The sequence below is a fragment of the Amphibalanus amphitrite genome, unplaced genomic scaffold (assembly GCF_019059575.1).
Source record: "Amphibalanus amphitrite isolate SeventyFive unplaced genomic scaffold, NRLGWU_Aamphi_draft 001451F_arrow, whole genome shotgun sequence".
Lineage (NCBI taxonomy): Eukaryota > Metazoa > Arthropoda > Thecostraca > Balanomorpha > Balanidae > Amphibalanus > Amphibalanus amphitrite.
In genome coordinates this window covers 16,547-38,042 of record NW_024882944.1, presented here as the reverse complement: position 1 = coordinate 38,042, position 21,496 = coordinate 16,547, and the positions used below count along the sequence as shown (strand labels likewise).

The 21,496-nt window shown below is 48.4% G+C and overlaps 1 protein-coding gene across 1 annotated transcript in view; it reads right to left on the bottom strand.

The window, feature by feature from the left end:
- Positions 1-21,496, bottom strand: part of LOC122373154 — a gene marked incomplete at its 5' end in the record, with an annotated part of 38,175 nt that overhangs the window by 5,804 nt on the left and 10,875 nt on the right. Inside the window, 18 exons of the mRNA XM_043350975.1 lie at positions 396-479; positions 841-955; positions 1,335-1,497; positions 3,092-3,204; positions 3,583-3,666; positions 4,154-4,344; positions 4,708-4,854; positions 5,273-5,447; positions 6,014-6,109; positions 6,482-6,588; positions 7,064-7,153; positions 7,445-7,563; positions 7,933-8,056; positions 8,523-8,654; positions 9,434-9,625; positions 11,719-11,886; positions 12,500-12,589; positions 16,360-16,545. Of these exons, the coding sequence (XP_043206910.1) occupies positions 396-479; positions 841-955; positions 1,335-1,497; positions 3,092-3,204; positions 3,583-3,666; positions 4,154-4,344; positions 4,708-4,854; positions 5,273-5,447; positions 6,014-6,109; positions 6,482-6,588; positions 7,064-7,153; positions 7,445-7,563; positions 7,933-8,056; positions 8,523-8,654; positions 9,434-9,625; positions 11,719-11,886; positions 12,500-12,589; positions 16,360-16,545 (2,376 nt within the window). The remainder of the gene's footprint in view (positions 1-395; positions 480-840; positions 956-1,334; positions 1,498-3,091; positions 3,205-3,582; positions 3,667-4,153; positions 4,345-4,707; positions 4,855-5,272; positions 5,448-6,013; positions 6,110-6,481; positions 6,589-7,063; positions 7,154-7,444; positions 7,564-7,932; positions 8,057-8,522; positions 8,655-9,433; positions 9,626-11,718; positions 11,887-12,499; positions 12,590-16,359; positions 16,546-21,496) is intronic.

The window sequence follows — 21,496 nt, the reverse complement described above, 5'->3', positions numbered from 1 at the left end:
TACCTTAGTCGTCACCAAACTTGAGAAATATACACCCAGCCGGTCACTGAACCTGCCCGAAAAAAACATACGCCATGACTAAGCTTGTTGGGAGATATACACTTAGGCCAAGTAAGCTACTGAGCCTGTCCAAAAACACATCGAGATACGGGAGAGATCAAGGAAAATATCAATTAAGCCGGCATTGCGTCTAAAGGCAAACGTTTACACACACGATTTTAATATTTGTAAAGGACGTCAAGTTGACCACTAGTCAATATGAATATTTTATTATTATTATTTGTGTTTGGGGCATTTCAATATCAATATACCAATCCCGAGGAATATAAGGCTGGAAATGATGCAAAGTTCAATAGAATTGGGGGTCACCACGGTTGGCCCACGCCCCCACATACCTGATATGATCATTCCGGCGTCCGCCGTCATGCTGACCGCTGTCACTGGTGCCGTGTGGTCCCGAATCACCTGACGGGTCTGACCTGACGGCCACAGGTCAGGTCACTGAGTGAGGTCACATAATAAGGTCACAAGTCACGTCACAGGTCAGGTCACAGGTCAGGTCACAGGTCAGAATCACAGGGTAGAATCAAAGGTCAGGTCACCGAGAGAGGTCACTGAGTGAGGTCACAGGTCAGATCATAGGTCAGGTCACAGGTCAGGTCATAGGTCAGGTCCCATGGTAAGGTGACAGGTCAGGTGACTGAAATTGGACAACATATACTCAGCAATCGGGATTATTTTCCAACTAAGCCCCAAAAATAACAGAGATAATCAGATTATCCTCGGTATTGCAAACACCACCACCCCACCCCCAACGCGAGTTCATTAGCGGCCAGTTACCTGTGCCTACGTCCCAGGCCATGACTAGGCAGTCGTCTCCGCCTGACGCAGCCGTGTGACTAACATAGGCAGGGTAGGCAACGCAGGTCACCGCTGCCTCGTGGCCCACCAGAACCTGTGGCAGTCAGCCAGTCGGGGCATGACACAGTCAGTTTATAGTATTGACCATAGACCTCTAGACCTCGGTGTACAGAGGTCTATATATTGACACTGACTGCTACAATAGGCAGCTGCACCGCACTGCATGCTACATAAGGCATGATGCACAACTGATTCACGTCGCGTATTCAGTTATAAACATGATAATTACTGGCAATATGATTCTTAATTTACCATATTTGATATGGATGGTCACTAGTTTGTACGAAATTCGTAAACACATGTATCTTGATGTGTCTGATCCTAAATGGTGGCTCAATTCAGGTCAGTCTCGTTACGATGAACAGTACAACCAGACGAATTTATGACGTCATTCTGACGCCACTCTGACTGACCTGGGTGAGCCGTCCCTCTGCGATGGTCCACACCTTCAGCGAGGCGTCATTGGAGCCCGTGATGACGTGCAGACTGTCACTGCTGACGTCAAAACAGCGTATGGCGTCATTGTGGCTAATGGTGTATTTGGTGTGCTCCTTGCTCAGCGTCCACACATAGAGCCTGGAAGTCAAATGTGAGGTTCGTTTCAAGATGGGTGGGCACTTGGAACACAGATGCTTCTAACAAATTTTATTTTATTGCAAAGATGCAAGATGCAAGATGCAAATGTTGCTTTAGGACGGGCAGAGGTAACCTTTTGATTCGTATGATCGGGAACAAAATACAAGCTGTGTTAACCCGCGCCCTGCTGGGGGGGGTGTTTGAACACCCCCCTTGTGGTTTTTCGCGAATATCTCAAAAACGGCGGCGCGGAGCGCCGCCGTTTTTGGTACACCTTATCATACATCAATTCTACACATGTTGTGAAAATTTCAGACCAAGGTCATTCAAGGTCAGGTCACCAGGTCACTTGAAGTGACCTCACCTCATAAAAAGTTTCAATGTCCGTCATAGCTACACCGAGTGACCGATCGCTTTGAAACTTTCAGCGATTGCTAAGAGCAATAGCATGTACAAAATGTATATCTCAGAATTTTGATATCGATGACCTAAGGTCAGGTCAATTTTGCGACCTCCCCATTATAAGTCAATGGGAGAAAATTGAAATGCGCCTCTTTTGGACGAAAGACATTATAAACACTCCCAAACACTGAATTACAAGTGGTTTAGACACACTGAACATGAAAATGGTGTCCGTGACCCCTGTTTATGCCCTGAGGTCATCTTAGGTCACGAATGGTATCTAACAATTTTTTGCAAATAACTTTTGATAGGGGCATGCTAGAGCGATGAAAACGCCTAAGATGTGTTCAGCTCGACGATACGGATCGACTGATATGCAACATGACCCTTTCCGGTCAGGTCATGACCAGTTGACCTGAGGTCAAATTTTCAAGTTGACCTTTAAAGGTCAAGTTATGGTTCATTCGATGCGTCTTGACGAGAGGAACACGATGCCGGTAAAAGTAAGCTCGTACAAGGTCTGGGTCAAAAGTTATTGCAGAAAAACTGTTTCCGAAAAAATCGGCTATTTTTGCAGTTTTTGCCCCCTGCAGGCAAAACCGTTGACGTTAGGTCAAATCTGAGAAAATTACTCAGAAAGGGCGTTAATAGGGCTATCGAATGCGCTTTTCCGCGGCGCTGTAGCTCTATTGGTTCCCGAGTTATGCGCTGGCTTCTTGGAAATTGTCGACATTCGACCTGGAAATCGGCGAAATTTTGCCTTCAATGACCTCTGGTGACCTGACCTTTGACCTGACCAAAAAATTGACCGAAGTGATTTCCTCATTATTTTTGACGCTCTTTCGAACGCCGCCTTCCGCGTATCGCTACGTGGCCCAGGAGCCGAGTTAGAAGGGGGGGGGGGTGTTCAAACACCCCCCCCCCAGCAGGGCGTGGAAATCCAGGACCCCCAGCCGGGCGCGGGTTAATGTGACAAAAAATGTTCGCTTCACAACCTCTCATCGAACCATTCATATTTCATAACAGTGCCACTAAGCAGAAGATCTCTCAATTATCTACCTAACGTAGCCACGTACAGTTCTTTGAGAATACCTGAGGACCTCTCACCCGTAAGAATAACAACAGTGCGTCTCATTATAATTTGGAAATATGGGGACGATTTTCACTGTTTTATTATGTGGTGCTGACTCACTGGCTGCCCTCGCTGCTGCCGGAGACGGCGTGACTGCGGTCCGGAGTGACTCGGATCATATGACCCGGACCGTGACAGGTCAGTAGGACGATACCCGTCTCCACCTGCCACAGCTGATAAAGGGGGCAGAGGTCACTGACACTGACACACTGACACTGACATACTGACAGGTCAGCAGCACAATACCCATCTCCACCTGCCACAGCTGGTATACGGGGCAGAGGTCAGTGATACTGACACTGACACATTGACACAGGTCAGCAGGACGATACCGGTATTAATCTGTCACAGATCACAATGTGCCTCAGACAACCACAAATAAACTCGTTCGCTCGCTGCGCTCTCTCGTTCACAAATCGGCGTTACGCTCATCAGTACTGCCCTCATTTACCCCAGTAGGTATATAGTTCACCAATATGCTGATCTTACATCATGCTTAGACTTTAATGACAACTGAGCAAACCCTCGCACATGTGTGGCCCATGCCTTACCATGAGTACGCCGTCGCTGTCCGCAGACAGTGTCTGTTTGCTGTCCGATAAGACACTGAGACACACCACCGGAGCCTGGTGGTCCTGTCGAAAAACAGCACACGGCCGTAAATAACATTGCAAGAACATGACACCATCAATAACGCGTAGCAATGCATGGGCTCATGAACGCCATACGTAAAAACTGTATTGCAAATAACAAATCAACATTTATTTGTAAACAAGCAATACAATTACATCTTATGACGTTCCTCGATCCGATTCATCTGATAATGGGGAGTTCGCATAATGACACATTTCTCTTCTCCATTACTCCTTATTGAATAAAGAAAAACATGACAGTAACCCATGGGAACTTATGTTACCTCATCCGCGAGATCTTATTTACGTAATACTTTATATTTTATTTTAAATTCTTAGATCCATACCTGCATTGCTTCACAAAGTTTTACTTTTAATTACTTCATAAAATTACTTCATAGAATTACCACATATCATTTTCACCATTTGGACATCCCCCTGATGACGTCACCCGCCCATCGATGACGTCACAGCCCCATCCACCACTCACCGTGAACGCGGATACCACCATGTTCAGAGTCAGTCCCCAGACTCGTATGGAGCTATCTCGTGAGCCGCTGACTGCATAAAGTCCGTTCGGGGCGAACTGGACACAGGTCACGGCTCCTGTGTGACCCTCTAGGGTAGCGTGCAGGTCACCAGAGGGCACCAGCCACACCTTGAGGTGCGAGTCGCTGGAGCCTGGGGGTGGGGGAGGAAGAGGGGCGGTAAATTTATTAGATATTGTTCGTTTATTTTTGACATTCAGGGTAAGAAAGGCATTCACGGAGCACCTAAGAAAGGTTAGAAGTGAATGCAATTACGCCTGAAAACGTATAAGATAAGCCATCGTTGAAATGTTTCAAAACACAACTCGAATATGAAGCAGATCACACTGATTTGGGCTGTCAGAGTACAGAAGCCCCTAAGGCAGAACAAAAATGCAAGTAACCGTAATAAATGTCATTTTCTCCGCCCAAATGTGTGACTCTAAGCCAGCTCCTATTTTCACAAGCTTCTCCTCGTCTGTCATCCGGCTCAAACAGTCTAATTTCCAACACTTACCCGTGACGACCATGCTCTGGTCGGCCGATATATCCAGACAGGTGACGTCGGCGGTATGTTCCACGGGTATCTTTTTCCGGTCGGACAGGTACACCCTCGGCTTCACGGTCAGCGGCTGGACGTGGGTTACCAGTACCCGGCGGTCGCCTGAAGAGAGGGAGAGATTAATGAAAATGATTCAAAGCCGTTAAAAAGTCAAAATCAAAATTGCAATATCGATAATAAATAACTTTTTATTATCAGTGGTTTTGTCAAAAATGCTTTCAGTACCGGTCTCCACTGCCATGATTGATATTTGATTATCAAACATATCAAAGCTGCACCGATTTTACAACAAGGAATGGTTCAATGGCTGCCACATAGGTATGGAATATCAGGAGCCCACTCGGGTACTCGATAGTTGATACAACGTGTAACTCAAAAACACATCCATATTTCCGTATACCTGTCATTTCCTCACACTGAGTTAAGTGCTCCACCGTATACGATGCTACAAAATCAACATCGTATCGCATACTCCGAAACAACCCCACTTGTTTGGTAGATGCCCACCGATTCCACCCACCTGCCGTGATGAGCAGCCTGCCGTGCGATGTGAACAGAGCAGCCAGTACCGGACTGCCGTGTTTGGTGAGCGTCTTCAGCAGCTTGGAGGACGGTATGTCGTACACGTACACCTTGGAGTCGCGGCAGCCGACCACGCACAGGTTACCGTCCTCCGAAGACGTCACCGAGGTCACCTGACCAATCAGAGAGGGTGTTTGGTGGGATCAGCCAATCAGCGTACTGTTCTTAGATGGGGTCACAGAGGTCACCTGCCCAACAGCCAATCAGCGAGAGTGCTATTCGAGATCAGCCAATCAGCGTTAGGGTTTTGTTGTGACACCACTAAGGTCACGTGCCGATCAGCCAATCATATATCAGGGTGCCTGTAGATAAGCCAATCACTGTTGACGGTTTTTACGAGACGGCTTACGTCAGATGGTAGACAACAAGTCAAAGAGTGGCGAAGCCAATAACGGGCAATCACTTTTTCGGTTTACATCTGTCATAGGCGTAAACGGCCACACCATTTAAATTCAACATAAGCCAGTATTTTCTTACAAGCTAATCGAAAACGGATGAACACTCGTCGAAAAATTTACTGAGCTATCACTGACAGCAAGATCAATACCGAGTCAGCTAACTGATTGTATTGTATTGAACAATCATGAGCGATCCACATTCTCAAAGTGCGTGGCGATTACTGCTGATGAACTGGGCTGACTGCTGTGATTTACTGGCTAGACTCCGCACGGATACCGACCTGACTCTGGTGGTTTTTCAGCGTATGTAACGGGCTCCCAGTGGTAAAGCTGTGCACATAGACCGTCATGTCCAGACAGGCGGTGAGCAGAAACGTCTGAAAACATGAAACTCTGGTCAGCCCAATTATACACAAACATTCGTTTTCAAGGAGTGACGTGAGTTCATGCGCATAACACAGGTCAGAAAAATATATAAAAACAGGTGAGCGCTCTAAATAACAAAAAGCTGGTCCTATCCATGGCGCTTCAATTTTCACATAACTCCAAAAGCATTTTGGCACCCTGATCCTAGCTGTAATACGTTGATAACTGTGATAACCATTGCTACTAAGAAAAAAAATCAACAGGTGAAATAAGACGTAACTTCTTGCCAAAAGTTCCGTATGCCACTACAATCTACATGCACCTTACAGTTATCCCCTGTCAACGTACGGTGTCCCTGCTTTCATTTTGTGTCTTGTTCTTACCGCTCCTCCAGAGACAGACATATGGCTGACTGCCGACGGCATGATGATCTCATTCAGCACGGTTAGAGACTCCAGCGACCACAGGATCACTGTCTTGTCGTGGGAACCTGAGAAACACAGAGAGATAACAGGCTATCATAGGAACGAAAAGAGACAAACAGACAGGGTCACTGTCTTGTCGTGGGAGCCTGAGTAACACAGAAAGGCTAGACTAGCATTGAATATGGAGCGGCATACAGAAACGATCACAGTTTGGTCGTGGGAGCCTGAAACGCAGAAATACAGCAGGATCACTGTCTTGTCGTGGGAGCCTGAAACAGATAAAGGCAAGGCAGCGACTATCGTCTGATCCAGTGAAACAGACAACAGAATCACTGTCTTATCGTGGGACCTTGAGAAAAAGAGATACAAATGTCTTAACTCTTATCTTCTGAACCATTGTAAGAAGAGGTGGAAAAGGTGTTTGCAGTTTACAACATCTGTTGCTGCATTTGACGAAAAGGTATCAGCATGCTCTGATAATAAGCATGTTTGTGAAAATGTACATCGCTTTTATCTCCAGTGTCGCGTCTCGGTACTGACCTGAGGCCAGGACCTCTGCCTCGGCGTTGACCTGAAGACAGGTGACCGGTCCTCTGTGCTGCGACAGCTGGCGGGGCTCACTGCTGCCACCTGGCGGACAGGAAAAACAATTGATCATAAATCAGCCCGGGTTATGCTTATTTGGTAATCCAGGTATAATAAGAACTGCTTACAGATTAATTGCCATATTCACACGTCCGTGCACATAACTACGAACGGTTTGTAGCAAAGCGATCGTCTCATATTTCAACGTCAATAAAGCCATAATGTTGGAGCGATGATCTTCACCGATCCTCATCGTTACGATCCTCGTTCCCCATTTCCCACTGCTCATAAAACGCATACCACCAATCTGTTCCGATCCAGTGACGTATTACGTACCTTCGGCGCCCGGCAGCCGGGTGACGTACAGACAGCTGTCCTCTCCGCCGCTCACCACTACGTCACCGTGTCGGGCCAGTGATGTCACGGCCACGCACAGCACGCAGGCGATGTGGCGGCTGAAAGCGGCGCACGAGGAGTTGTTTGTCAACATGTTTACAACAAGCCACAGCACAAAACGGAGCTTCTTATAATATCTATGGCTGACGTAAGTCACTGTACTTAACTGTAAAAAAAAAATATTTAGAAGTTGTTGATATGATGAGTAAAAATCCATAAAATGTTTAATTGGCTCGCATGCACAATTCACTACAGACCAAACCCCTGATCACCTCTGCAGTGCATATGTGATAGTTACTATCATTGAAAGTTAAATTCTCCGCTGTAAGCTGCATAAGTGTCCATAAGTTGATAGCAGCATCCCACTAGGCAACCACTAACGTCGATCTATCTCTACAAACGTCAGTCGAATCGAGATCACCACTCACTCGATGGTGATGAGCGGCTGGTGACTGGTGGCGCTCCACACCATCACCAGACAGTCCTCGGCACCAGAGACCACGTATCGTCCGTCCGGGGACGGGTATACGCAGGTCACGTCACCCGTGTGACCTGACCGGAGAGGGAAGGGGGGGGGGGGGTCAGAGATGAAGGGACTGGGAGGTGTGGTAGGTGTAGTGAACGCGGTGGAGTGAAAATAGCTTTGTAAGTTGGAACTCTTGTTAGGCGTTACTCTCAATGCAAGTTGAGATGCATTATCTATGCATTCGATTAGCTTTATCAAGTGACGCCTTAAATGTCACGAAAAAGCGTTCACATTTCACGGTTTTACCAAAATAAGTGTTTGTATAGAATGCACTTGCTACCATGCTACCCGCTATACTCACATTTACAATATTTTATAAAAATACACATCTACGAGCATAATGTTTCGGGAATGCTCTCAACCGAGCAAGCACAAGAGGAAATATACTCGTACTAAGAAGAAGAAAAACAGCACCCGATGCAATAAGCTTCGTTATGCAAGAGACAATAGTTCGTATTACAGTCATGTGCCGTTTTTAAGCATCCCACCCACCTCTGTACGTGTGTACCAGTTTTGAAGTCAGCAGTCGCCAGAGGTGAAAGCAGCGACCGCCACAGGCCACGTACACGTGTACCCCGTCCGGTGCCGGGGAGTACAGCTGTACAGCTTCTGGCAGTGGCAGATCTGTATCACACGGGTACAGATGTTAACTGGTACACCGGCGGCGTACAGATACGGGAACACGATGGAACGAGATATGAAACTGCGGGAAAAAATGTGGTGAAAATGGAAACAGTAGAGGGATGGCGTATGTGTAGAGTTTCGGCTTCAACAATTCACACCAAGCTCAAGAGCTGAAAGGGTCGAAGTAGCGAAAACTGATTGCGAATACCCACGTTTATAGTACACTTAAATGCAACGCGATAGCCACTATTTCATTCTTTTTATAATATTCATAATCAAGAAAATATGAAACGAATCGAAAGCTATAATCATACCACTTGTTTCCCGTCCAATCTACCGAATCGCTATAAACAGATGTCTTGCGGCACAGCCTACCTCCAGGCGCTGACCCCTACTGCCATCTACCGTCAATTTTCAACGCTACGCGTAATGCGGCACAGCATACCACTGCAGGCGTCGACCACTAGCGACATCTCTCGGCCGCGGGCGCAGGCTCGTCCGAATAGCTTTTCAAGGCAGCATCGGCGGAGGTCGCTAAGCTCGGCTGTGTCGCCAACCGACGCAGTCTGTCCAACAGACTAGCCGAATACTCCAGACTGTGTAGCGCAGTCTAGTGACTAAATCAGGCAGCTGGTTGCTGCCTGCTCCAGACTTCATCGCACGGACTACGCAACTAATGTCACCTACCTACACTGTCACCTACACTGAGTCAGGCAGACTGCCAGGCTATCTAAATGCCTCCTACCTCAGACTGACACAGCCAGACTCCTGTCACCTACCCCAGACTGTGTCGGGCAGACTGGTGCGTATCCAGACAGTGGCCGGCACCAGTAGTGGCCTGGTCTGTCTCACGCACCAGTCGACCACAGAGCCCAGCAGGTGACTCAGAGGGGACCCGACCGAGCCAGAACAGTGGTGGAGCCACACCAGCAGCTGCGGCGCCAGCTGATGGCGCCAATCGCTGCTCAGGCCTGGAAGGAACGGTGACGTCACAAGGGGGTCAAGCTGATCGCGCCAATCGCCGCTCAGGCCTGGAAAGGATGGTGACGTCACAAGAGGATCCAGCTGATCGCTCACGGGTTACGTTGATTAATCACGGGTTAGGTTTGGAGCGGTGATTATGTTACATTACGCAACACGCTGAAACAGATACAAGATGCGATGCTCCATACGAAGTGAATGTAGGTATCAGAATAACACTTTTTATACAAGCACAACGCTTGAATTTGCTAAATAAGAGTATAAATAAGAAATCTAAGTAAGATATATAAGAGCAGCCTTATGCTCGTCTCAGTGGGTTAACCCGCGCCCCAGTGGCGGTCTCAGCCAACTTCGCCCTAGTGAGGGGGGGCATATGTTACCACCCACCTCTAACTCAAAAACTAAGAGGGATAGAAAGACGCGGTAAAAAGCAGTCGATAGCTCTCAATGCGTACGTTTGAAAGTATTTCGGTCATATTTCATCTTAGAGCAATATTGGGGTCACCAGAGGTCATCAAAGGTCAAAATTTGCTAATGGTCATTATATTTTTTCAGAAAACATGCGGTTATCTCAGGAACTATGTTAGCTAGAAAAACGCATGGAACAGCAATCGATAGCTTTTGAACTCTTCTTTTGATAAGGTCATTATCAAAATTGACCTCAGGTCAACGGTTTAGCCTCCAGAGGGCAAAAACTCCAAAAATAGCTGTTTTTACGAAAAGTGTTTTTCGACAATAACTTTCGACTACAAAAAGCCACGACATTTCTATTGCCAGAATCGTGTTCCTCTCACCGAGACGCGTCGAATGAACTATAATTTGACCTTGAAAGAACAACTTGAAAATTTGACCTCAGGTCAAGGTCATGACCTGACCGGAAAAGGTCATGTTGCATATCAGTCGATGCGTCTCGGCAAGACAAACACAATGAGACCATCCCCAGCGTTCTATCTCTTTCCAATCTTGAGTTATTGGCAAAAAACTGTTTGTAGCCTCAAATGACCTCGGATGACCTTTCTAGAGGCTATCAGCAAAAATGACACCTTGGTCATCACGGGTGGTCCAAATCATTGTGATTCTGAAATATTTGGACTGTTCCTATGCGTACACACGGATCTAGAGGCATTTTCATTTTTCTCCATTGACTTGTAATGGAAAGGTCACGCCACTGACCTGACCTTAGGTCACGGATATAAAAAATCCGAGATATACAAATTGTAGGCGCCCATAACATCATCCAATCCACCAAGTTTTAAACCTTTCCGACAAACACTGCTGGCTGGACATGATTGCAAACTTTTTTTTAGGCTTGGTCAGTTAACTTGACCTGGTGACCTGACCTGACATGACCTGGGGTCAAAAATTTCACACATTGTCCAAAATTGATGTACCAAAAGCTACCCCAAGCGGCGCGGCGCTACGCGCCGCGGTTTTTTATTTACACGCAAAAAACGCGACAGGGTGGTAACATATGCCCCCCCCCCACTGGGGCGAAGGTTAACCGCTGATCGAAGGGTAATGAAATGCTTAAATTCGTCGAACATGGTAATGCAATACTCTTACTTTAAATAGTTTAAGCTCCATGACGGACAAAATCTGCTGAGACAATCTCCCAGAAGACTGTATCTCAGACATCCAATCAGACTGGTACGAAACTTTAAATCACTTCCCCCACCGCTATCACCGCCAGGAAGTTTGGCATTTGTGGCCATTCAGTGTCATGTGGCTGGAAAACTTTGAATGAAGGTCGCGAGTGCTAACCTCAGTTATCAACGGAGGATATTTGTGATCTTATAGGTTCTCATGACACATGATATGCGATACTTGTGATTATACAAGGTTTCAGTTTCGTCATAATAGATGAGAAAAATATTGTCATGGCTTTGTCATCACCCTCTCAATCTATCGCATTGCACGTCGTCCTCCTGTAAGTACACAAAAACAGATATTATGTTTGAGAACTATGCTTATTCATACCAGCTTACAATTTCGTCATGAACAAGTAGATATACATTATACACCATCGCCTCATGCTCGCTTCATTGAAATTTCCCGGCCCCTTGACACCTGTTTCACACCATACCTATGGTTTTCTGCAGGGCGTGGTGGACCAGCTCCGTCTCCCAGTCCAGGAAGCGGTGCCGGGTGGCGGACACCACCCTCTGAAGGTGTCGGGCGCCGCGCAGCCGCGCCGACTGCCACATGTAGCGAAAGTTGCACAGGAGAATCAGCTTCAACCGCTCCAGGTCACCTGGTGGGGCATAGAGGGAGCGAGAGGGGTTAGTTTGGGAGTGAGAAGGGTAGAATGCAGACTGAGTCAGTTTAGACTCACTGGGAGAGAACCGCAACAATGCATCGGGACTCGGGTCTATTTATTATTTAATCCCTGTTTTCAGTGTCAACAATCGAATGTATAGATCCAGGCACATTTCCAAATGTCACATGAATCAGACTGGTCGTAACAAGTACAATGGGAATTGATGGCATTGCGACATTTACTACTGCTCTAGACAATAGAGGTAATGTTGCCACTTTACCGACACTTGGGGTTATACATGCTTTATTCCGTAAGGAACTAATACCTCATTAGTTTTACTATAGAGAAAGGAATGATGCTTCTATTATATCGATAACGAGCATTTCACAAACATACAGAATACCTAGACCAAAAGTCATGTTCACATATTCCATCTAGACATTGTTCAGTAAGGACGACAGTAGGCACCAATGTTACCAACGGGAAATGATACAAGCATGGGCGAACAGTGCAAGCGTATGCATGCACCAAGGAAACAATACGAAGAAATTACGTTTCCTGTACACATCAGGTAAACACTGAGCAGAGCTAAGGCGGTTTTACTGACCTGAACACATGAGATGATACCAGAGACCATCAGCCAGGCGAAGAGCCTGCAGGACCTTGTGATACGAGCAGTCCTCAAGACCTGTGTGATCTGAAAACGGGAATGTGTCGAGTCACAGTGCGGCCATACAAGGTCATTGCAAAAATGTAAGCAAGCTTGATTACTTACAGGTATCGTGTACTGTTGGCTTGGTTTCCTTCTATGTTAGCCTTTATAACTATGCAGTGTGCTTCCAAGCAACTACTCACACAAACGCTAAATTCCAGTGGATGCCTTCAACAGTGCAAAGTTCGCTATTGACGGTCTGTAAAACAAGCTTCATAATAACATAACATAACATAACATGTATTCCATGTAACAGCAGGCCACTTGGGCCCAACGAGGTTACAGGTAGATGAACAAACACATAATATAAATTGTAGTCACTGCCTAGCCTCTTGCATAAATCAACAGTGCAAGAATTCCATGATTTACATTCACACAGACATAAAGCCCATTTATCACGTTTTATCATTGTTTACTTTGTGTCAGTTCAAGAAAATAAATGTTTTCTGCGTAGATACGCAGGAGCGAAACACAAGTAATAAACCTTATCAGGACCGAACTCGATAAGACACGCTACTGGAAAAGGAATTGAGACGAGTCACGATAACTGTGATAGGAAAATTTACTTAACTGTGCCTTGCTGGGCATTCATTCTGTTCAGTCTAGTGCATCTCGAGGGGATGGAAATGAGTGCCACAGCTTTATACCTGCATGTAGCCTCAAAGAGAATGAGAAGTCCCCAAGTAATAGTTCTCACCTACATATGTAGATCCTCACTGAAGCCAACATGGAATAATAACCATGTCCTCGTGTATCCTCGTGTTATCAATCTTGTCATCATACCCTCACCATTTGTCCTCACATACCATCCTCACTCCCGTCCTCACATACTTTCACCTATCATATTCTCACATTTATTTTCCACCTACGTCCTCAAATACCACCGCCACATATCTCATTCATCTCCCAATTACAACCTCACGTACCATCCCCACTCTCCATCCCACCTACCTTCCTCCCGGAGCGGCGTGAGGCGCTAGAGCCGCGCGACGCTGAGGTGCTCGTTGTCGAGCTGCGGACGCTGCCGACATTACTATTAGCAGTATGCTATTGTCCGCCTGATGATGCAACATCGCTGTCCGCGGCAATGAGGACGATTGGCGACATCGCGACCGCTCACCCCGACAAAGCGCTGCTGGCAGCCGGAGACTTCAACGTACCCGAGCTCGGCTGGACGCGGACGGAGGCCGGCTGGGCGGCGCCCACCGTGCTGCGCCGCACCCGGCGCGCCGAGCAGCTGCTGGACGGCTGCCACCTGGCCGGCCTGAAGCAATACGTCGGACAGCCCACTCGTGGCGGCAATGTCCTTGACCTGGTCATGTCCAGTGGGCTGCCGATCGAGGCAGAGGTCCGGGACGGTGTATTTCCATCCGATCACCGTGAGGTTGCGTGCACCGTGCAGATAGCGCGGGCAGCCGTGCCACTCGTAACGAGGCAGACAGCGCTGAACTACCGGCGTGCTGACTGGGAAGGCCTCCGCACGTCTCTCAGCCGCACACCATGGATCCTACTAGACGGTCTTCCAGTGGACGAGGCTGCCGACCGCTTCTACGACCTGCTGGACGCGGCCATCCGGGACCACATACCGGTGGTGACGCTCCGCCGACGTCAGCCGCCGTGGTTTGACGGCGAGCTGCGGGCCGCCCTCAGAGAGAAGGAGGGTGCCCACCGACGGCTCAAACGACACCGGACACCGGTCACCGAGGAGGCGTTCCGGCAGCAGCGAGGGAATTTCAAGAGTCTAGCAAGCCAAAAGTTCTACGAGTTTTTGAAGGGTCTTATTGGGGACTTAAAGTCAAACCCTAAGCGGTACTGGACTTTCCTAAAAACTATAAAAGGCAAATTCAGTGCGATTCCACATCTGATGGAAGGTGGTCGGAAAGTAACAAAGGACACTGACAAAGCCGAGCTACTTAATCGTGCGTTCAGTCGTAAATTCTCCAAACACCGCGTGGAACAGCTACCTACACCACCTGATTACAATCTGGACGTGCTCAGCGAGTTTAGAATCTCAGAAGAGACTGTCCGCAGCATCATGCTCAGCATCAGTCCATACAAGGCATGCGGCCCTGACGGAATCAGTGCGAGGGTGATACGTGAGTGCTACGAAGAGCTCACTGTGCCAGTCACCATTATTTGCAGGCTGTCGTTGGAACAGGGATCTGTGCCCCGTTCCTGGAAGCGAGCGAATATTATCCCGATATTCAAAAAGGGTAATAAGTGTGATCCGGCCAACTATCGATCTGTATCGCTATTACCGTTACTCAGCAAAGTTCTCGAGCGTGTTGTTTATGTTTCGTTGTTTAACCATGTTAATCCCGTGCTTCGCAGCGAGCAGCATGGCTTCATGCCGAGGCGCTCATGTATGACAAATTTAGCAACTATGCTCCACGAGGCTTGGGACAACATTTCTGACGGGATGCAAACTGACGTGATATATACCGATTACAGCGCCGCATTCCAAAGCGTGAACCACAGCTTACTGTTACACAAGCTGCGATGTTCTTTCAAAGTGACAGATCGGGCGTTTCTCTGGCTTAAGTCTTACTTTACCGATAGGGAGCAGAGAGTGGTTGTCAATGGGAAATGTTCAACGTGGATGTCGGTGCCGTCGGGAACCCCGGAAGGAAGCCTCCTTTCGCCGCTGTTATTTTCATGTTACATCAATGATTTGCCGAATTCTGTCAACACAAATTGCCTCATGTTCGCCGATGATGTAAAACTTTATCACAGGGTTACGTCTCATACCGACTGTGAATTCTTGCAGAGGCAGTTAGATGAGCTATGTTACTGGTCACGGAAGTGGGGCCTAACACTGAATCCTGCTAAATGTAAGATCCTGACTCTTTCTCTGCGACGTCACCCAGTAACATTTGCATATACCATAGGAGGCGCAGCACTTGAAAGAGTCAGTGAAATGCGCGATTTGGGTGTTATCTTGGATGAAAAACTGACGTTTGGCAGCGAGATCGATCGTGTTGTTCGCCAAGCTAATAGAGCATTAGGGCTCCTAATCAGGTCCTTCCAAACAGGAAAGCATGGCAGATCGCTGTATCGTTGTGATTACAGAGCTATCATCCGCACGTATTGTGCCAATGTAAGGCCTATCTTGGAATACGGCAGCGTTATCTGGGGAGGAGCTGCGGCCACCCATCTAAATCGCCTCGAACGTGTACAGACGAAATTTCTTATTTGGCTTTGTGGTCGATGTCGTATTGCCGATGCGGAACTTAACTCTGCTAACCTTTCGAAGCATTTTCATCTGATGTCTCTGGCTGCACGGCGGCAGCAGCACGACCTGATGTTTATCCGGAATATTCACAGACAGGACATCGATTCGGCTTACCTGCTAAACAGCATGCCTCTATGTATACCACCTCGCTCATTGCGCCAGCGCAACCTGTTCCATGTACCGTACGCGCGGGTGACCACTGTTAAGCAGGGACTATTTTGTCGCATTCCGCGAACGTGCAACACATTTCTTAACGAGCAGCGTGAGGCAGACGTTTGGCACCTGAGCGCCCTGCAGTGGAAGAAACTGGTCGTGGCATATTGTCGAATGCATTGCTGATCCATTTTAGTGTATGTATCTTATTATGTGTATTTTTAACCCATTTTAACTTGTTGTTTGAAATGTGTACTTCACTCGTCAATGGGCCCACCATATCCCGTGAGTGTTTATGTAATAAACTAAACTAAACTAAACTCCCCATGTCCTCACACGAACAGTCCTCACTTCCCTCCCACCCACCTACCTTCCTCACTCATGTCCTCCGAAGCCACGAGGAAACCGAGCAGGTGGAGGTTGCTGAGCTCCGTGTGTACGTTGAGTCGCACCTCTGCACCGGTCAGGTATCGGACGCGGACAATGTCGGCGGTGGTCCGATGACGCCATCCAAGCGACAGCCGGTGATGACGCCACTGGCGAGACGCGATCGGCACTGCGGGGAGTGGGAGAGCGGGGTTAGAAGGGAGGCTGGGCGCTGCGGGGAGTGAGAAGGTTTCTTAATTGAAACGTCGACGCGGGTTGGAAAGAAGGGCAAAAGGGCAATGAGGAAATGCAAAAAGGGACGGGCAAAAAGGAAATGAGACTTGGACTCTGCAACGCTAAATTAGAAAGTGAGGGGAAGCGGACATTCTAGGAAGGCGGAACAGACGCTGCTATAAAAACAAAAGTTTACTGAACAAAGGTTGAGGGTGATAGGCACCATTGCACTATACTTATTACCATCTGCCTCCTCGGAGAAATATGTAATTCTACAATCGTGCAAAAGTGAAGCCACACGACTAGATCGCTGCTATCGAGAACGAAGCATAAGAAACTTTTGTAACATTAAGCACTTCAAACTGGCAGTGGCTTGAGACCTAAACATAACAATGGCTAATCAGCAGTATCGGCGAAATGTCGAGTGTCTTTTCAAGAACAGGACTAACCCAATCATCTAATTGACGGAAACAATTGGCAAATGGACGTGTGCCAGGCGAGGTAGGGTCATTGATTTCTTTTGAATCGCAGAAGCTTGAAAACCGGCGTGTACTAAGAATTCCAAAACAAATAGCGTGCGAACTGGCTGAACTTTGTCTCGAAGGCGTAATAAGCTATATCGTACAGAACATCATAATGCCTACACTGTGAGGCAACAACTTTTCCATAATAACTTACATTTTAGGTGCTGTATTTGTGTTTCAAGGTCATTCAAATTACACAACCTTGAAATCGAGTTACGAGCACTGAAAGCTTCAGCGTAAGTTCCGTGAAAGCACACAGCTTCCCAGTTCCCACAGCAATGATATCATCCGGATGCCAACGATATTGCTGGAAGATAGAATGACTGGGAAAATATGTCACCTGCTCAATCCAGCGTGACTGATTCCCAAAGAAATGACACAGTGCAAGAAGATATTTTTAAAGCGTGGTCGATTCTTTTACCTTGAGTGGGTGTGGATTTGAACAATAGCTTACGAGCTCAGTACTTTCGACATGAACCACAGTGTTATGAGTCCCAATAAAAGTATATGTAGGTTTTCGCTGCTCCATCCCTTCGTCATCAATATCATTGGCATGTCTGACTGTCAAAGCACCTCTTTACTTTTTTCTCTCTCTCGCTCCTCCCCCTCTCTCAATCGCTCTCCTATCCCTCTCTCTCTCTCTCTCTCTCTCTCTCTCTCTCTCTCTCCTCTCTCTCTCCTCTCTCTCTCTCTCTCTCTCTCCTCTCTCTCTCCTCTCTCTCTCCTCTCTCTCTCTCTCTCTCTCTCTCTCTCTCTCTCTCTCTCTCTCTCTCTCTCTCTCTCTCTCTCTCTTCCCTTCACCTCTCTCACCGAACACATGTCACCTCTTCCACCGTCCCATCCCCGAGGAATCCGTAACAAACACACCCGCGCGGTGGTGGCCCATACACCAGGGAGTTGATGTGACAAATGCACCATCAGCCCTGGTGCGCCACAGACTAATGTTACCGGCGACTGGCGTCAGAGGACATCCGCGGATGAAAAATGTTTCGCCGCACAGACAGGGGACCAGAGAAATGTCGTCTATGGTAGCGGACGACACAGTAGCGACGGGGACAGATGAACTGCGACTGCTGTTCTTGTGGAGGGGGGGGGGGGGGGGAGGTAGTCGAGCTGGGGCGGTGTTCGACCATAGCAGGATTGGGTACGGTCAAGAAGACATGCCAGATGAAATATGTTTGACGGTTAGGTGTAATGTAGATAACGATAAAAGACAGACAATGATTAGTGATCAAAATTCATTTTATCTTTTCCGCCGGCAGTTTTAAGCGTCTATGACTTTATCTGTCATATGCCCAATGAAACAAGGGATTCAAAACATTGTCTTAGTTGATATTTTTACATGTTCTAAGTAGATGTCCAATCTACATTGTCATCAGTACACATTGCCCTAAACAACTATGCAACGCTTGCGATGCCTGAAACTGCAGCTATTGGTGTCTCACAATTTGCTTTACAAAAGCGATCGGTACGAAATCGATTAAAAGCCTAAAATAGCGAGCCCCTTACGGATATGTGAGGTAATTTTCAATCTAATCCAATGTTCGATTCAGTCCAAGTCGAACTTGTGCCACAGAACTGTTCTTTATAGCCCAGCCGGGGCAACGAGTATCGAACCGGGTCCACTATGAATTAATTGAGATGGGATGACCGGTATTTTATGGCATCATAGTTCATATCTGAAATTTGTATAGCCAACGTAGCTGACAACAACTTAAAAAACTCACTCGACAATGTACTATGAAACTGCTTCAGCGCCTGCATGCTCAGGGTATCATTGTTTGCAATCTAGTAAGATGTCAACTATCATTAGTTATCCTTTTACAGATAATCAATAGTTGCTGTCTCGTCACAGGTCATTGGGCACGCCCGTTAGGTACCGCACTGGTCGGCGACACATCATTTCCAATGACATCCCTCTCATTCCAGTGTAGTATTCAGATCGTAATGCTATGATCGACCGCGCTGTAAATGGTGTGTGGGGTATCATCAGGCTGTCACAAGGAAAAACGGCTGTGTGGTGTCCACTCGTAAGGCATTTCTCTAGTCGCAAAGATGCTCCATGACTGTTTGTCAGCGTTGTCAGCGTGTCAGAACGACTACAGGGTGTAACGAAATTATCCGGACACCTTTCGTCGCGCTGTAATTAAGAAGCAAGACAATCTGATATTTTCCCTTTTGAATGATTATGTAGCCACCTTTCATAAGAGCGCAGGTACAAATTTCTGGAGCATTCCAGCCACTGGGTTTTCCAGCACAGTGGGTTTCATGTAGAGCAGCGCCTTACTAACCTGTGCCCACAGCTGGGCGGCGCTGGTGGCGGGTGTCCCCTCATTCATCTCCTGCTGGACAATAGTCCATAAGATATCGATGGAATTGGGATGGGAACTATTTCCAAGCCATAGCCCGTTAGCCCAGAAGAACAATAGGTCCTTTCGGCATCACGTCTCATACTGCTAGGGACTTGAAGGTGGTGCGCCGCCCCGCATGAAGACTGCGCGACTTGAATCAGGCATCAGTACGCGTTCAGAAACCGAGCCCTCCTGTGCCGTCTGGTTCAGTGGCTCCAACCAATCGCTAGCCATGATGTTGCACCGGTAATACTCGTCACTGATAGTGGTTTTCTGTGGCGTCATGAACAGCTTGAATATTGCACAGCAGCTGAACATGCTCCAGGTCTGAATTTTGGCCGGATGTTTGACGCCGGCGACGGCCGGCATGTTTGAGCTGCTGGCAGCCCACACATGGCCGATTTGACGGTTCAACGGACATCGCAGCTCGAACAGCTTCCCATCTGACCAGGCCAGCTCATTCATGTCTTCCTTCGACCAGTGGACACGCCCTGGCCTGAGGCCAAACGCCAAGGCCTGAGGCAAAAGTTCTAGTCGCTGTAGCCGAGCCTGTCCGGACGATGTCGTTGACGTGAGCTGCGCCTCAGCCTTGCAGGGGGCAGCTGGAACCGGACCCGACGTTCAGGAACGTCAGATGGGTCAGGGTCCGTAGATTCGGGTGACGACTTGTCAGTTGCAGACGGCCTGTCTGCAGAGCGGAGGAAACGCCTGTTCCTCCATAGTACTCTTCCGCTGGGGAGCTTGACGTGGTAGTCTCGCTTGTAGCCCACGCCGATGATGACACCAACTTTATCCCATCGCTTGCTGATGGGATCCTGAAGTCGGACATCGGCTCCGATCTTGAGGGGTGGAAGGCTGCGAGCCGAGGAGTTGTAGTGCTGCTCGCGTTGAAGACGATCCCGCGCAGCCCTGGCATCGCAGTCGTCGGCGCGCAGTTGCCACTCCGGGGCGAACGCACTGCGATGAGCTGGAACCCAGGAGCGGATTGGATGGCCAAAGACGATCTGTGCTGGAGAGCGGCCACTGGCGCCAGGGGTGTTCCGCAGCTCCAACAGTCCCTGATGCAGCCGCTCATCGTCGACGGAGCCGTTGGTCGTCGTTTTGGCGATGAGGTGCTTGATGGTCTTCACCGCAGCTTCAGCATGCCCGTTAGACTGGGCGTAGTATGGCGTGGAGAAGACGTGGACCACGCCCCACCGCTTGAGGAAGGCGGCGATTTCTCTGCTCTTGAATTGAGGGCCACCGTCTGTGCGAAGCCGTACTGGTACGCCGAGTGTGACGAACACCTCTCGCAGAGCTTGGATGACCTGCCGACTGGTTGTGTCTCCTCGTGGGAACTGGAAGATCACTGGCCAGTTGGAGAGTCTGTCCACACAGACCAGGAAGTCTCTTCCAGAGAGTGTGAAGATGTCGGACGACAGATCCTCGAAGATTCTTGATGGTGGTGGTTCCAGCACTATCGGTTCCGGTGGTAGACTCGGTCGGCGCTCCTGGCAGGCGTTGCACGCTCCAACCGTGTTGGTGATGTCGCTGTTGATGCCTGGCCACCAAACGGTTTGACGAGCTCTGCGTTTGGTTCTATCGACGCCTTGGTGGGAAGCGTGAAGAGCCTCCAGGGTGGCCTTCCGTGAAGCCGCAGGGATGACGATGCGACATCCCTTGAGGATAAGGCCACTGTGTGTGGATAACTCATGACGGACACTCCAGAAAGGACGGAGAGGCTGAGGAAGCTGCTCCTTGGAGACAGGGAAGTCATCCGTGACAGCGCGCAGAAGGAGTTGGTACTCGCTGTCAGAACTGGCGACTTCAGTGAGCTTCTCCAGACGCGGGTCAGGCAGGTGAGTTTCACCTTGCAGAACAGTGATCTCTTGAATGGTGCTGATTGATACCCGGCGGACATGACATTCCACCTCCTGGACCAGTTGATCGTCGTCAGCGGTGGGCTCATCGACAGGAGCGCGAGAGAGCGCGTCTGGGATGACGTGCTCCTTCCCACGGATCCACTTGGCGGTGAAGTTGAAGAGCGACGTCT